This window comes from Coffea arabica, chromosome 1c, assembly GCF_036785885.1.
Source record: "Coffea arabica cultivar ET-39 chromosome 1c, Coffea Arabica ET-39 HiFi, whole genome shotgun sequence".
NCBI classification, from domain to species: Eukaryota; Viridiplantae; Streptophyta; class Magnoliopsida; order Gentianales; family Rubiaceae; genus Coffea; species Coffea arabica.
This window is the reverse complement of record NC_092310.1, coordinates 16,152,283-16,170,863: the sequence shown is the minus strand read 5'-3', so window position 1 is coordinate 16,170,863 and position 18,581 is coordinate 16,152,283. Positions and strand designations below refer to the sequence as shown.

The 18,581-nt window shown below is 40.6% G+C and overlaps 1 protein-coding gene across 1 annotated transcript; it reads left to right on the top strand.

Moving 5' to 3' along the window:
• Positions 1-983: 983 nt before the first annotated feature.
• On the top strand, positions 984-1,661 carry LOC140004723 (uncharacterized). The gene has a single exon (XM_072044866.1). It carries the CDS (start codon positions 984-986, stop codon positions 1,659-1,661), a length of 678 nt encoding a protein of 225 aa, XP_071900967.1.
• The last annotated feature ends 16,920 nt before the right edge of the window (positions 1,662-18,581 follow it).

Here is an 18,581-nt window from a genome sequence, read left to right as displayed (position 1 = left end):
GCACTATCAACTACCATCCGGGGAAGGCGAACGTGGTGGCCGATGCCTTAAGTCGCAAGGCTCAGGTAGCAGGGTTAATGATCAAAGAATGGGATTTGTTAGAATCCGTTTGCGAGTGGAAACCCTGCCTTGGGAGTCATAAGGTGGTTTTTGGTAATATTAAGGTAACATCCATCCTACTGGAGCGAATTAAAGAAGCACAAAAGGAGGATTCGATGGTGCGAAAGTGGGGAGAGAAGGTGGAAAAAGGGGAATCGACCGACTTCAACTTTGGTCCCGAGGGGATTTTGAGATATTGAAACCGCGTGGTGGTGCCTACAGATGAAACGTTAAAGACGGAGATCTTAGAGGAGGCTCATCGATCCAAATACACGATCCATCTGGGTAGTAGCAAGATGTATCAGGACCTGAAAGGAGCCTATTGGTGGGATAACATGAAGAAGGAAATCGGTCTGTACGTGCAAAAATGTCTCGTTTGCCAACAGGTTAAAGCGGAGCATCAAAAACCATCAGGGTTATTACAACCCCTTGAGATACCTGAGTGGAAGTGGAAAAACATCACAATGGATTTCGTTTTAGGTTTGCCGCGAACGCAACGGGGACACGATGCCATTTGGGTGATCGTCGATCGATTAACCAAATCGGCCAATTTCTTGCCGGTAAACATGAAGTACTCCATGGAAAAATTGACTCAGGTGTACATGGACGAGATCGTAAGACTGCATGGAGTTCCTGTGAGCATCGTCTCAGACAGAGATCCCCGCTTCGTATCTAGGTTTTGGCAGAAGTTTCAAGAGATTTTAGGAACTAAACTCAACCTAAGCACCACCTATCACCCTCAGATGGATGGGCAATTGGAGCGAACAATTCAAACTCTCAAGGTTATGTGAAGGACCTGCATTCTGGATTTTGGGGGTAATTGGGGTCAACACATGACCTTAGTGGAGTTTGCGTACAATAATAGCTACCATTCGTCCATTCAAATGGCACCATACGAAGCGCTGTACGGGAGGAAATGTCGGTCACCGATTTACTGGGATGAAGTCGGTGAGAGGAAAGTCTTGGACCTAACGGCTATTCCATGGATGGAGGAGGCACGGAAAAAAGTCAAATTGATACTGCAAAGACTCCAAACGGCTCAAAGCCGACAAAAGAGCTATGCGGACAATCGAAGGAAAGACTTGAAGTTCGAAGTTGGGGACCGTGTTTTCCTCAAGGTTACACCGTTACGGAGCATCACGGCGGGCAGAGGAAAGAAATTGCAACCGAGGTTCGTCGGACCTTACAAGATTCTCCAGAGAGTGGGTACAGTAGCGTATCGGCTAGAACTGCTGCCGAGTCTCTCTAGAATTCATAACGTCTTCCACGTCTCGATGCTTAAGAAGTACTATCCCGACCCGTCTCATATCTTACAACCGAAGGAAATCGACATAGATGAATCGCTCACTTATGAAGAGAAACCTGTACAGTTGCTTGACCGAAAAGTTAAAGAGCTGAGAAATAAGCAGATTCCTTTGGTAAAGATATTGTGGAGAAATCATGGGGTCGAAGAGGCTACCTGGAAGGTGGAAGAAGAAATGCAAAAGAAATACCCTGAACTTTTCCTGAGTCAATGTGAGAAATTTCAAGGGCGAAATTCTTCTAAGGGGGAGAGGGTGTGAGAACCCGTAAATTTTCTCATTTTCTAGGTTTTATTCTATTTAAGTGCATGTTTTTCTGCATTTTCTTTATTAGAAAAATTTTCTAGATAATTTTTATGAGTAAATATAGTTTTTAAATTATTTTTTTAGTATCGGTTAGTCTTTGAGAAATTAAGAGCGTATACCTGACGTGGGACCCACTAGTGCGGAAAGTTCGGTAAAATTCGGCTAGTTAAGTTAAGTTTCTATACCGGGTTTATTTTACTAGATGTTAAGAGATAATTAGAAGTTATCAAATGGATTAGTGTGGGAGAGACAAAAGGATAGCTTTGCATTTAATAAGAGTGACAAGTGTCACTTGGTGATTTAATCTTACCTTTGACCACTATTCACTACTTTACTAATTAACCAAAAATTGACCCAAAATCATCTTCATTTCCAGCTTATAGTGGCCGCCCTCACAAGGAAGAAAAGAAAGGAAAAGCCCTCAAATTTCTTGCTCCAATCTTGCTCAATCTAGCAAATCAACCGTTTAAACTTTTCTCATTTTCTAGGTTTTATTCTATTTAAGTGCATGCTTTTCTGCATTTTCTTTATTAGAAAAATTTTCTAGATAATTTTTATGAGTAAATATAGTTTTTAAATTATTTTTCTAGTATCGGTTAGTTTTTGAGAAATTAAGAGCGTATACCGGACGTGGGACCTGCTAGTGCGGCAAGTTTGGTAAAATTCGGCCAGTTAGGTTAAGTTTGTATACCGGGTTTATTTTACTAGGTGTTAAGAGATAATTAGAGGTTTCCAAATGGATTAGTGTGGGAGAGACAAAAGGATAGCTTTGCATTTAATGAGAGTGACAAGTGTCATTTGGTGATTTAATCTTACCTTTGACCACTAATCACTACTTTACCAATTAAACCAAAAATTGACCCAAAATCATTTTCATTTCAAGCTTATAGTGGCCGGCCCTCATAAGGAAGAAAAGAAAGGAAAAGCTCTCAAATTTCTTGCTCAATCTAGCAAATCAACCGTTTAAATTTCCAATTTCTCCATAAAAACCCTTAGTTTAGTGTTTGTGAGGTTATTGTTGGAAGTGGTTTGGAAGAAAGTGGTGCTTAGTTGCTTCTTCTCTTGAGTTACAAGGTGAGTAGCTAAGGAACCTCTCTTTTGTTCTTGATAATGTTAAATTTGTGGCTTGTATGAGTTAAAGAGATGGTTTTAGGTGGTATTTCATGACTTTTAGTTGAGTTTGGTGAATTTTATATTTATTCTTGATTTTTTCTGTTTTTATATGTTTGATAGTGTGTGGCCATGGATGATGGCTTGGGATAGTTTAGAATGAAGCTATAGTGCGTAAATTGTAGCGAATTGCGGAAAATTTCCACTTTGTGCGGAAAATTCTAGATTAGGGTTTCAATTTTTCCCTGTTCTGCCTGGTACTGTTGGACCTAGTTAGAGGCCGAATTAGCCTTAGGTAAAAACATGAAAGTTGTAGAGAATGATATTTTATAGTTGCCTGCAAAATTTCAACCCAATCGGAGTAACGTAGCCTGTAAAAGACGGAAATACCCCTGCTGCCCTATTTCTGTTCGAAACTGATAATCAGCTTTGGTAATTGGTTAGTTTCACTGGGAATACTACTGATTGGTTGTCGATGTCTTCTTAACATTTATAGCCTGGTATCTTAGCTTTCAGATGGCTTTGGAATCACTTGAATTGGAGTCGTATGTGCTGAGATATGATTGAATGAATCAGGACTACTAGTTGCATTTCATAGTAAACTTCGAACTGGAAAATCTGGGGTTGTTTTGATAAATTTGACCTAGATACATTGCAAACTGGACTGAGTGGCCTTCTTCAACATTGTATCCCTTTCTCTTAGCTTCGAAACGGTGTAAATTACATCTCAATCCGATAAGGGTAGCTTCAGTTGTGTTAATTCTGCTAAGCAACAGCAAATCTGCCTTTTGTTTTCCAACTCAAACTTCGTTTCCACACATGTCCTAGTTTGATTTTGCACTTATACGTTCCGTATGATTTTACTCTAGTGGTATGTGGATTTGGTTTATGACTCATATTCGAGTCTCATTGTACTTGTTTGCATGTTTTAGGGCAAGACGGTGATTCAAGACGCTCTTTGGGCGGAAGTGTATGAAATTTCATTTGCTTGCTTGGTGAGTATACTACTCATTTGATTGTTACTATGTGGCTTTGTTACACTTGAAATCGATGACTTGACTGCTTATTTGCATTATTGACATTGATTGAGGTAAGGTTGTACTTGATCACTCTCACCCTTTATGTCTTATATGATTGTTTACTGTGTTACTTGAATGATACACGAACATACTTGAACTGGGGTCGTTTGGACGAATATCCAACGACCATTACTGTTGTCACTGAACTCAACCCCATTGGTTGTCAATTGTATCGAGCCGGCAAGGGTTTGGTCGAGAAAATTGACAAGCCATGGGGACTATTTATATGGAATCTTGCAGTATGAGACTCTCGATTCCGGTATACTCGAGTATTGCCAATTTTTCCACTATTTGGAGTTCGGGCCCTGTAGGGGTATGTTGGGTGGAAGGAATGGAAGTAAAGTGGAGTCTACATTTGGTTACACTTTGTACATTGACGGAGGGTCAATGAGATACGATCAAGTATGGCGAGCGAGGAAAGAGGCTCTTGAGAGCCGTCCGTATCCTTTTACCATTGTTATTGATATGTGACTTTATTTTGCTTTCTTCTTCAATGATTTAGGATCGATCGACTCCATGCATAATTGAACTTCCTTGCTTGAGTGAAAGTATCTCACTGGGCGTAAGTTCACTCCATTAAATTTTGTTTTCCTTACAGGGAACCACTTTTGGGGACTATGATGTTTTGAAGCATGAGTTGAGTTAGTTTTAATATATTTTTGTAAAGCTCCTCGATAGTTGGAAAACCCTAAATGTATTTTGATCTAATTATCTTCCTTTTGTTTCGTAAATTACAAACGTATGTGTATAACACTGTTTAACCCTGTTCATGTATCCTATTTGGTTTGGAAATATTTTTCCGAGTTATATGACATGGCACCCACTATTCATTGGCGGTTTTTATTTTCGTTTTGCTATCTTGCAATTTTGTATAGTTTGAGCGCGCTTTTATTTTTCCGGAACGTTTTAGATTGTGTTTAACTGCATCGTTAGTCCTGGCGAGAGTTGGGCAGGCAGTCCGCTAACCTCTTTGGTTCTCTTTAGGGGAAGGTGGGGCTGTCACAGGACTAATCTCAAATGTAATCAATTTAGGGCAAACTTTGAAACTTAACCCTCATAATTCAACGCAATACAGTACACAGCTTCAAGAATAGCTAATAATGTCCAGAAAAAAGTTTAAACATTACCTCATATGCAAAATAGTGATTGGCTGCCATGTACACGAACATATAAGTATGGGGGTTGTACTTGAGTGCAGGTACAGAAGCATTTTTTCCTCTCATCTGTTGTAATTTGCAATTGGCAATTGGATTGTGTTTTGTTTGGCTCGAAATAAATGGTAGCAGTAATAGGAAAGCTTGAAGAATGGACAGTTTCTTTATGGTGACATTTAGCAAAAACATTATCTAATTGCTCAAAAAATAAAAAAAATTACCATGCAATTACATACCTTCAATGGGAAAGCAGGGAAAGTTTGTTTGCAGGGAGATTCAGCAGAAAAAACTCCAAGTGTTTTGGCTAGAGATAATTTGCCGAGGATAATTTGTTGAGGAGAGAGTGTTTCTTGTGAGAGAGATGAGATGAAGCAAAATTTGACTAAGTCTTTTGGCCGGCAATTTGAAAGTTTTGAATATTTCATGGCAAATGAATCTTCTGCTAAAATAAGCCGATGTCGTTTAGTGTCTTTCTTTTTTTTTTAATTTGGGTGTATCTCACATTTTCTCAAGTGTCATGATAGGTAATCCAAAGGCACATTATTATTCTTATATCAGATAAAATAAAATAAAAATAGAGTATATATTATTGAGTTGATAACAAGTGTCATGATAGAAGTGTTATAATGACACAAACCATCAAGTATTCTTATAGGCATGTCAGGAAAGGTCATTTTTGTTGTAGTGTATGTTTAGCCCTTCTTGGCTAAGCAAGCCTAAAAAATGCAATTAATGAGGGATGATAAAATTTTATTCCAAATTTCCCTTCCTTTTATCTTATTTGTTAAGCTTGGTTTGTTTGGATAGTGAATTCTTTGTCAAAATTTGTTTACTTCCATCATCAACAATTTTTTAACCATCTTTTTCATCTCATATACATCGCACTAAAAAGTGTTACAATACCTTTTTTAAAAAATTATTCCAAATAATATTTTTTAAAAATTTGAAGGGTGTAAGCTTATACAGTAGCAACAAACCTACCGAGGTATAAAGTAAAGCTAATTAATAATGTTAAATAGATAAGCATAAAAAACTTACAGAAATTCAGAGTAATCTTTGGAACGGGAGCTTTTAATTGTAGAACCTTTGAGATGAAATCAAACTTCAAGTCTTTATTGAAATATAAGTACAAAGGAATTTAAAACTGAATGGAAGTAAGAGGTTTTCAGAGAGTTTCTTAGAACAACTAAAACACTCGATGCCTCCTCTTCTGGTTTGAACTCTATTTATAGAGGCTTTTGTAATTTCATCTTCATTTGGTTCCCGACACTTTTTTTTGAATTTGATTTGCTTTTTCTGCCGACACTTTTTCATTTTGCTTTTTCTGCCGACACCTTATTTTGATTGGTTGGTTTTGAGATTCTTATCCTTATTTGTTGAAATTGGCCGACAACTTTATTAAAAATCTGTCGGGTCTTGAGCACAAGAATCACTGAAAGGATCAAAAGTAGATTCTGACGATGACCCAGCTGACTTATCTTTTTTGTCTTGATTCTGCAAATAATTCAAATATTTTTTGAGCATTTCCGGATTTTGCATCATCTTCTTCATTAAGAAATCATTTACAATCATCTCTGAGACTGAACTGCTTGATTCTTTTTCCTTCGTTTGTGGAGTTGTTAGGGTACTAACTCCTTCTGCATTCTGTTGATTTGGATTTGTCCATTTGAGATTTTCTCCTGTTTCTAAAAATCTTAAAACATTCTTTTGATCACAGAATTCTTGTGATGTGTGCACTTAGCCCACGTAATGACCCAGTCCAAGTCCTATTGGGCTTGGTCACACGTGCACAGGCCAAACTTTTCAAAGAATCCCTCCAAGCTCTTGTTCGAATTGTTCAAGACCAACATGGAGTCCATAGAGATGTTGAAGGCGTGGAAAGAGACAATCAAGTAATCTACACCTTGATCCAAGCCCATGAAGAATCAAGTGGGCCTCCATGTGAGTAGGACCTTAGTCTTTGATACTTATTAGATTGGAGTAGTTGCTTAGTAGAAGCATGGGCCGGCCCATCTTGACATCAAGATGGCCGACTGCTCTTTTAGGGTTTCCTTAGGGTTTTTCTTGTTACCTTTAACCTATAAAAAGGCTAGCTTTGTAAGCTTAAAAAAACAAGTTTGATGAATAAAGTTTTTCCTTTATTTCGATTCTTCCTCTAAGAGAGAGTTTCGAGCCTTCCACTTGCTTGGTAAGGGTTATTGAGCAATCTTGCGTTTTGTCCATGATTGTTCTTCCGACCTATCCCGTGGAGTAATCACCCTCATTGGAATCGTCGTTCTATTGCTTTAAACCAACTCGTGTCATCCGTGTTGATTTAAGGTCCCACAATCCAAGCACAGGACAACCTCACTAGATCCTTGGGCAAATGTGCTACGTGTCTCGAAACGAGTTGATCAAGGAACGTATCAGTTGGCTTCAGAGCTTTGGTGGAGGTATCTTCCGTTATAGCCGTAGTTTTTGTCTTGTTTTCCTTATTTTCCGCTGCCTTGTTTTACAAAAAAAAAATTCGTGTGTTTCCTTGTGTTGCAAATCTGTCCACTGTTTAGCATTTCGTTGCTGCGCCCAATTTCTGGGCATAAGTTGCAGCCAATCTGATCTTGATTTGTGCCATAGCTTGGTGAAACATTTCTGCCCAAGTGGTGTTACAAATCTGGCTGACACTTTGCTAGTCTTGTTGAGTCGTGAACTTGTTCGTCGTACACTCCAAATCTGTCCAAGTCGTGCGTTATTGTTGCTAGTTCTAATCTGACTGGATTTCGTACCCTTTGTTGCACCAATTTTGCCAAGTATTTGGTCATAGCCGAAGCCACAAAAAAAAAAAAAAAACCTGTCGCGATTATTTGTTGCGGTTTGTTGTCCAAAATCTGTTCGCAAGTTGTCTTGGTTTTGAGTCATTGTTATCATCAAATCTGTCCGTAGTATTACTCAGCGTTTTGCCCAAAATCTGTCCAAGTCGTTAACTATAGCCGAGGCAACAAGCAATCAAGAAGGTGACGGCTAGGGTTTCCCTCTTGGCAGCTAGGGTTTCTTGAGTGCAACTAGGGTTTTCCTTTTGTTGTCAAATCTGTCCAAATCTATATGGTGTTATCCAAGTGGTTTTAATTAGTTTTCTAAACTGATTTGGGGTTTAAACTTGTTGGTGTTACGAATCTTGAAGGAAATCTACAAGAATTATAGGGTTCTTGAGGTTCTTGAAACTAATCTTGAAACTCTTGAAAGTTTCTTGGAGAATTCTTTCAAGAACTTGCGGGGTTGAACGTTTCTGAAAGGGGCTGACCGAATCTGGTTTGGCCAATTGGCCAAGTGCTTGGATAGTCCTTAAGTCAAAAAAAAAAAAAAAAGAAGAAGAGAGGAACAAAATAGAAACGCAAGTTGAAGTTCTTGAGACTTGCGTGGGGAATTCTTGGAGGCTTGTACGTGTGCATTGCGGACCGTATCAATTCTGGAATTTAACTTCAAGTTCGGTCAAGTTGTTGTGTTAGTCGTTTGATAAGCCAAATACAAAAAAAAAGGAGAAAAAAAGGAGGAGTCGAGTAAAGCAACAAAAGAAGGAAGGTCGAAGTTTTATTGCTAGACGGATTCTTTCTTGAATTGTTATCCCCAAAAATAGAAAAGTACAACTAGAAGAAGCACTCAAAAATTTTGACCAACCTCTTCTTGAAAATCTTGATTACCTTGAGCCTTGATCACTTGTACCACCCTTTGAGGTTCTTGATCATCTTGAGCCTTGAAAACTTGCACCTCCTTTCGAATAAAAAGTTTCTTGTACGCTCTTGCGTCCATACGAGGCTTTCTTGGTTTAGGAATAGACTTCTTGGAGGAATCTTGGGCAGCCCGTGGAGGTGTAGTTTGCGTGAGGTCGCTTGAGTCTTCTTGCCGCGAAGCCATAGCCAAATCTATCTTGGCTGTCTTGATTGTTGTGCAAGAAAGGAGGGCTGAATCTGGTTGTGTTGGGTGTAGAGGGTGCAGCTATGAAAGGAGGTTTTTGTAGGGAGTTAGCCGACCTTGGGGAAAGGTTTAAGAAGAAAAAATTCTGGAAATTTTCGGTCAACAAGAGGAGAGGGCCGAATCTGTTTTGGAGAAGGGTTTGGAAGTTGCTCAAGAGAGATCTTCAAAGGAGTTTTCCAACTCTAACTTGTTTTCCAAATTAATTTAGGGAACTAAGTAAAATACTTGGATAACTCTTGTTTCACTTGGACACTTCCCTATTTTCTCTCCTTGCTTTAGGGAACCACTCCTACTTTCATTCATACGTTTTAGGAACCACTCCTGCATCTTAGGAAACCTAGGGTATTCTTTCTTAGCATTATTTCCAAGTCTGTCCGCCACCACTAACCTTTCAAATTTCGTCCTTCCTATCTCAAAATCTCAACCAATTGTGTCCGGCATTCTTGAATACTCTTGAGGGTAAGTTGGTGACAAATCATTGGACTTGAGCGACATTTCTCAACTACCTACTCCAACAGGTAAAGGCGTTGGTAAGTCCATTAAGAGTGCTAACGAGTGACACACACGAGAGTGAGTGATACACTAAGGGAATGAAGTGAGGATATACTTGCATTTTTTTGTCTTGTTACTAACCTTTGCAGGGCATCAAGAGAGACATGGAGCAACATCAACCAACCACCGACTACTCATTGATGTTCACCGCAATGAAGAATGAGCTTAGGCGAATCAGTGAGCAACAAATGAAGGAGTTGCACACTCGTTTTGACGAGTTATCCAAGAGTCTCACCCGAGACTCTCGTTCGAGATTCCACAACTGGAGTAACCATGGCACCAAAGAGGCGAATAGCGAAGACTACTCTGCTAGTGAGGATGAGGAGCGACCCGAGAAGCCTAGAAGGGACACGTCGAAGAACGAGCTGAAGGGCCTTAAAATTCAAATGCCCGCGTTCAAGGGTAAGAGTGACCCTAAAGCTTATTTGGAGTGGGAAGGCCGCATCGAAATGGTTTTAGACTACTACGATTATAGCGAGGAACAAAAAGTCAAAGTTACCACCGTTGAGTTCACCGACTACACCCTAGTTTGGTAGGACCAAGTGAGGACCCATAGGAGGAGAATAGGGGAACCGCGAGTTCGAACTTGGCGAGAGCTCAAGGCAATGATGCGTAAGCGATTCGTTCCAAGCTACTACAACCGCGATCTCCACTCCAAACTGCAAACCCTCACTCAAGACAACATGAGTGTGGAGGACTATTACAAGGAGATCGAGATGGCCATGATGAGGGCGAATCTTCAAGAAGATAGTGAAGCAACCATGGCTAGGTTCCTTCGAGGTCTCAACCCAGACCTTCAAGAAGCCTTGGAGCTCTAACACTATGTGGACATGCATGACCTTCTTGAACTCGCTATCAAGGCCGAGAGGGGAAAAAAACTAAGGCGGGGGAGCCCGTACCTTCCAGTTTTCCAGTTCGACCTCATAGAAGGGCAACCAACCACGGAGGGCGACCCACGAAACTGGGTATTCGGCCACACCAACTTCTTCAAGCCAAATTCAAGGTAGTGTTTCTAACCGAAATTCCAATTCTACCCCTAACAAAGTTACCAATGTATCCAGGTCTACCTCTAAGGCACCACATGAGACTCCTAAAACTAGGAGTAGGGACATCAAATGCTTTAAGTGCCAAGGGTTTGGACATATCCAATCTCAATGTCCAAACCAACGGGTCATGCAAATCACTCACAATGGCGAGATCGTGTCCGATGATGACGATTGTGAGGAGATCCAGAATTAATCAAAGGCAACTGCCTGGATGAACACTCAGCTGAGGAAGATTGATCGCCTACGCAAGGAGAAGTAGGTTGTTTGGTAGCATGACAAGTGCTAACCGCCCAAGTTAAGGAGGACGAGCAACTATAACGGGAGAACCTGTTTTACACCCGTTGTAAAGTAGGTGACAAGGTGTGTAGCCCCATCATCGACGGTGGGAGTTGCACAAATATGGCAAACTTACTCATGGTTGAGAGTTTAGGGCTCCCAACTACTAGACATCCACACCCTTATCGCCTCCAATGGCTGAGTGAGGATAGAGAGGTACGTGTCTTCAAACAGGTACGCGTTCCTTTTTCCATTAGAACTTACACTAATGAAATTGTTTGTGACGTCGTGCCTATGCATGCTACCCATGTCATCTTGGGGAGACCCTGGCAATTTGACAAACACGTCACATTCGACGGAAGGCCCAACAAATACACACTCTTGCATGATGGCAAACGCAAAATTCTCACACCACTCACACCTGCACAAGTGTATAAGGACCAACTCAAGTTGCAAAGTGAGTTTGAACAAGACCTTCAAAGGAGGAAACTAAAGGCGGTCGACCCTGGCAAAAGCTCCACCTCTACAAAGTAAGAAATCGACCAAGGGTCAAGTGAGCACACCTAGTGTTACACGTGACAAATCACCCACTACACCTACCACTAGGAAGCAAAACATGATCATTAAGGCTAAGAACGTTAGAAAAGTTGTCAATTCTGATCAGCCTGTACTTCTCATGATTTGCAAGCATGTGCTTTTAGATGTTGCTAAACTCGATAAGACATTGCCTTCGAGTATGGTTGCTCTTTTGCAGGAATTTGAGGATGTCTTCCCTAACGAGGTCCCTGATGGCTTACCACCAATTAGAGAGATTGAGCGCCAAATCGACCTCATTCCTGGAGCACCACTACCCAACAAACCTGCTTACCGCATGGGCCCTGAGGAGACAAAGAAGCTTCAGAGGCAAGTTGATAGCTTATTAGGTAAGGGTTGGATAAAGGAGAGTCTCAGTCCTTGTGCTGTACCTGTGGTTCTTGTCCCAAAAAAGAATGGTACTTGGCGCATGTGCACTGACTGTAGGGCAGTCAATGCCATTACTGTTAAGTATCGTCATCCCATTCCTAGATTAGATGATATGCTTGATGAACTCGATGGTGCTATAATATTCACCAAAATCGATTTAAGGAGTGGCTATCATCAAATTAGGATGAAAGAAGGCGATGAATGGAAAACGATTTTCAAAACCAAACATGGTCTATATGAGTGGCCAGTCATGCCTTTTGGATTGACTAACGCCCCTAGCACCTTCATGCGACTAATGAACCATGTCTTGAGGAATTTTATTAGCAAATTTGTCATTGTTTACTTCGATGATATTCTGATATATAGTCGCAGTGAACATGAGCACTTGGAGCATGTGAGACTAGTTCTTGAGACACTTCGAAAGGCGCGTCTATACGCTAACCTTTAGAAGTGCACATTCTGTACTAATGAACTTGTTTTTCTGGGTTATGTAGTAAGTTCGCAGGGTATCAAAGTAGATGAGTCCAAGATTGAGGCCATCAAGCAATGGCAACTCCTACATCCGTCCCTGAGATGCGTAGCTTTCTTGGATTAGCGGGCTTCTACCTGCGCTTTGTCAAGGACTTCAGCACCATTACCGTCCCAATGACCGTCGTGACCAAGAAGAATGACAAGTTCCATTGGGGGGAAGCTCAAGAACAAGCATTTCTTACCCTCAAAAACAAACTCACACATGCACCTATTTTAGCATTACCAAACTTTAATAAGACTTTTGAAATCGAGTATGATGCTTCTGGTGTAGGTATTGGCACTATCCTCATACAAGACAAAAGGCCTTGTGCCTTCTTTAACGAAAAACTGGGAGGAGCTGCCTTAAACTACCCCACGTATGACAAGGAGTTGTACGCGCTAGTGAGGGCCTTGGAAACCTGGCAACACTATCTTCGCCCTTGGGAGTTCGTGATACACACTGATCATGAGTCACTAAAGTTTCTCAAGGGGCAACCTAAGTTGAGCAAGAGACATGCCAAATGGGTAAGATTCATTGACACTTTCTCCTATGTGATTAAGTACAAGACTGGCAAAACGAATATGGTAGCTAATGCCTTATCACGTAGACATTCCTTGCTTGTCTTCCTTGATGCTAAGTTGTTAGGCTTTGAGATGATTAAGGAACTCTACACACATGATCATGACTTTGGTGACATCAATGCTATGTGTGTTAAGAACCCACATGGAAAGTACTTCTTGCATGATGATTTCTATTTCATGTGGATAAACTATGTGTGCCTAATTTTTCCGTCCGTGATCTATTGGTTAGGGAGGCACATAGTAGTGGTCTCATGCGACACTTTGGCATGGTTAAGACTCTAGCCATATTACAAGAGCATTTTTACTGGCCTCACATGCATCGAGATGTTGAGCGCATGGTTGGTAGATGCGTCACTTGTCATAAGGCGAAGTCTAAAACAAATCCATATGGCTTGTATACCCCATTGCCTATTCCACACTATCCTTGGGTAGACTTGTCCATGGACTTTGTCTTAGGACTCCTTAGGTCACCTAGGGGTAATGACTCCATCTTTGTAGTAGTTGACAGATTCTCTAAGATGGCTCATTTTGTCCCCTATCACAAAACTGACGATGCATCTCATATTGCCAATTTGTTCTTCAAAGAAATTGTTCATCTGCATGGCATGCCTAAGACCATTGTTAGTGATAGAGATGTAAAATTTCTGAATTACTTTTGGAAGACGTTGTGGTCTAAACTTGGCACTAGGTTATTATTTTCCACCACCAGTCATCCACAAAGTGATGGACAAACTGAAGTTGTCAATCGCACACTTGGTACTTGTGACGACCCCACTTCTCCCAAGGGCGAACCCAAGGGTATCGGCGGGCCGCCTGCCTAGCTCGCGCCAGGACTCAAAACTTAAAGTTCGAAAGAGCACTAAATACAATATATACAATCCCAAAAGAGTTATAATTACATTCTCCAAAAGTATCGAGTCAAACCACCAAAACAAAAACAAACATCCTAACTGTTCAACTATTACAAGCCAAACTAACTATACTAGTATACGAGCCAAAAGTCCCCGCGTCGGCCCCTGCTAAGGAAAACAAAAGGAATGGGGTAAGTTATATGCTTAGTAAGTAAACAGGGGCGAAAGCATAAATTTCACGTAACAGTTACACAATAAGAGTAAAGCAAAAGCAGAAAAGTAACATCACATAATAAGGATACAGGTGGCTCCAAAGCCAACTCATGTGCCATGCGTGATCTCCTGCCGACACTCCGTCGACCGCAAATAATAGTCCGTAGAACTTCACTTGTACACCCACCGACACCTTATCACCCTCACTGGCCAGTCACCTCACAAACTTGCCCGGGCGAACGAAATCACAAACTTGAGCTTAAGTCACAAGCTCGGGTCACAAACTTGGTCACCTTCTCGGTGAACCGGATTTACAAAATTGGTTCATAACATGAACCTACAAACTTGGTGACCTCAGACTAAGTTGGACTGCCTTCGACCAAGCCCTAACCGGCTCGAATAGTCCAACCAGGTCAAGAGTTCGCCCCAAACTCACAAACTTCACAAAATTATTCAAAATCACAAACTTTGCAAACTTCGCAAACTTTATTCGAAAGTCGCCCCGAGCCACAAGCTCAAGGGTTTTGGTTCCAAAAGGTTCATATACATATGCCAAGTACAATTATACATTCAAATTAGGGTTTAGGTCGAGTGCGATAAAGTACACCCTCGCCTAAGTGCCCTTTTCACATATCTCAAACACATAGCAAAGAAAACATACCAAACTGGCCTGAATACTTACACAAAGTACAAAAGTAGTACAACCGTGAAAATCACTTCGTGCGTGTTCGCTAGTAGGGCCCACCAGCTCCGCCTAGCTCACCACGATCTGAAATAGAAGATTGCATCACATAATATCGCAAACGACTACTATCGTGCCTAAAACAAGCAAAACGGCAAAAACGGCACGCGCGCACGTAAATATGACGAACGGAAACGGAGACGGCCGTTAGCGGAAACGGCAGATTTGACACTCGTTTCTAGTTTACTCATAAGTTGAGCTACGAACATCGGATTAAGGCGTATGAGATGCCATATCGAAGCTTAAAGGATGAACAACAACTGTTATGAAGACATCCAGAACTGAAACTGGAGGCTTTAGTCCCAAATGAACCAAACACAATCACTTACGAAATCTGGCCAATGCACAAATGGTCAGTTTTGAGTGCAAACAGTTTTCTATGCTACACATGGTCAAAAGAGCTGAAAATTGGCAGTTAGATAGTTCATTCCAAATGGAACAACTTTCATGAAGGTCGGCAATCCAAATTCGGAACGGAAATTGGTCATCAGGACCAAAACAGATTTCTGGTCATTTTCACGGGTAGGCCTTGTTTGCTCGGCTATATCTCAGGTTTTATAAATCCGATTCATGAAATTCCAAGGGCGTTAGAAAGCTCTGATATAGGGATATAAGTTTGGTGTTTTGGTCAGAAGCCCAAACAGCTTGTAACTCAGTCAAATGTGAAGCCAAAGTTCCAGCCATAAACTTTCCAAAAACGTACTAGAATCACAAACCGTATTTGACCTCAATATGCGGTAATGGCACCAAATTCACTACGGTTATCGGATGGGGGTGTAAGACCCACCGTTTCGAAGCTAAGGAACAGGGGTACAACAATGTAGAAGGCCACTCAGTCCAAATCCTAGCACAACTAGGTCAAATATGCAAAATACAAATCCAGAATTACCAAAACAGGTTTGCAAATCACATAAAACTGTAATGACTATAACTTAGTCTATACAAGTCCAAATGCCGAAATTCTAAAGGCATACGTTAGATAAGACATCCAGCTACATTTCATCAGAAGACACCAACTTCAAAATCCAAACTAATTCCAGCCAAAATAGCCAAATACCAACGCAGTTTTCGCATTCTGACCAAAGCAGAACAGCTACAGTAATTTCGTCATATCTCATTCTACATTAATCCAAATGACCTGAAATTTTGTAGGTACCTCAAACACATCAATACCTACAACTTTCATGTTTTGAGTAAAGTCAAATTCTGCCTCTAACCCTATGATCCAAAACCGGACAGAATTGGGGATTTAGGAACCCTAACTTTTCAATTTTCACACCAAATCCTAAATTGGTTGCATTTATCCACATTTCACACTCACTAGAGTCATTATAGGCTATTACCATTCATCATATTCAACCACACCATCATAATCCAATTAAACCAGAAAAATCATCATAAAATGGAAAACTTCACCAAATCACTTCAAACCAAGATTAAAACCAGAAATTTCAGCACTCTTATCACTAATAAGCACAACATAAGCATCATTAGGTGTAGTAGGGTGTTTCAAGCTTCACTTACCAAGAACCAAGAGAGAGGAAGATGTTGGGCACCTTAGACCTTCAAACAAACTTCACCACAACCCTTACTAGCACTAGAAGATAAGATTTTATGGAGTGAAATCTAGTCTAAGCTTTTGTTTATGGAAGATTGAAGCTTATGGAAGCTTGAGAGATGGAAAATTTCCTCCCTTCTTTGAGCTTAGAGAGCCGGCCACCAAGGAGAGAAAAATGGTGAATTTTGAATGATTTTTGAGATATTTAACCTTTGGTCAAAAAAGTCAAAATTGTGAATAGTAATTCTTAAAGTCCAACCAATCATATTGTGACACTTGTCACACTCATTAATGCATTCTTATCTTCCTTTTCTCTCTCACATCACTCACTTCACACACTCTACTTATCTCTTAACACCCGATAAATTTTACACAGTATCCGGAATTTAACCTAATTGGCCGAATTTTTCCGAACTTTTCGCACTAGTGGGTCCCACGTCCGATATACGTTCTTAATTTCTCAAAAACTAACTAATACTAGAAAAATCATCTAAAAACTCTATTTACTCAATACAAATTATCTGAGGCATTTTCTAATAAAGAAAATGTAGGAAAACGGGTTTTCAATCTTAACCGGAACTTAGGGTTTAAATCTTAATCCCTACTTAGGGTTTTCGAAATACTCCCAAAACCAAACGTTACCGCCCAATTAATGAATATATCAACGTAGAACGAACTGGGGCCTCACAGTACTCTACTTCGAGCCTTGATTAAAAAGAATTTTAAATCTTAGGAAGAGTATTTGCCTCATGTTGAATTTGCCTACAATCGAGCTGTTCACAGCGCCACACACTACTCACCTTTTGAGATTGTTTATGCCTTTAACCCGCTGATCCCCCTCGATTTAGTACCCTTACCTTCCTCTGAGCACACAAGCTTAAATGGAAAAAAGAAGGCTAAATTTGTGCGCAGGTTACATGAAGTCGTTCGGGCAAACATTGAGAGGCATACTCAACAATATATCCAGCAAGCCAACAAACACTACCATAAGATGGTTTTTGAGCCTGGAAATTGGGTTTGGTTATACTTGCGAAAGGAGAGATTCCCTAAATAGCGACAAAGCAAGTTGTCTCCAAGGGGTGATGGACCCTTTTGAGTGCTCCAACGAGTTAATGACAACGCTGACAAATTGGAGATACCCAAGGAATACAATGTAAGTGTGACCTTCAATGTCGTGGACCTGAGCCCATTTCTTGATAAGGAGGATCCAGATTTGAGGGCAAATCCTTCTCAAGAGGAGGGGACTGATGTGTGCACGGATCTTAGCCCACGTAATGACCCAATCCGAGTCCCATTGGGCCTGGTCACACGTGCACAGGCCAAACTTTTCAAAGAATCCCTTCAAACCCTTGTTCGAATTGTCCAAGACCAACATGGAGTCCATAGAGATGTTGAAGGCATGGAAAGAGACAATCAAGTAATCTACACCTTGATCCAAACCTATGAACAATCAAGTGGGCCTCCACGTGAGTCGGCCGAGTAGGGCCTTAGTCTTTGATACTTATTAGATTTGATAAGTTGCTTAGTAGAAACATGGGCCGACCCATCTTGACATCAAGATGGTCGACTGCTCTTTTAGGATTTTCTTAGGATTTTTCTTGTTACCTTTAGCCTATAAAAAGGCTAGCTTTGTAAGCTTAAAAAAACAAGTTTGATGAATAAAGTTTTTCCTTTATTTTGATTCTTCCTCTAAGAAAGAGTTTCAAGCCTTCCACTTGCTTGACAAGGGTTATTGAGCAATCTTGCGTCTTGTCTATGATTGTTCTTCCGACCTATCCCATGGAGTAATCACCTTCATTGGAGTCGTCGTTCTACCGTTTTAAACCAACTTGTGTCGTCCGTGTTGATTTAAGGTCCCGCAATCCAAGCGTAGGACAATCTCGCTAGATCCTTGGACAAACGTGCTACGTGTCTCGAAACGAGTTGATCGAGGAACGTAATCTTGATTGAATCCTGTCCACCATTTGATCTTGAATTCTCTGACTAGTGACATTGGAAGTGGTCTTTCTAGTTCTTGATGAATTTTGAAACTCCAGCAAAAAATCCATGGTACTTTGAATTTCATGTGGAATAAAATTGGCCTTGTATACTCTTCCCCATTTACTTTTTTAAGATAGGTCTGTAATCCCATTAAAACGTTTAGAGGTAGAATTTCTTTTTGATACCCAAACCATTGCCACCAGTGATTAAACCGAATTGGGAATTCTCTGCTGCAACTTTCTTTGAATGTAAAAAATCATGAATGATTGTAAGGTCTATACAAAAAAGTATGATACCATGCCATATTGTAA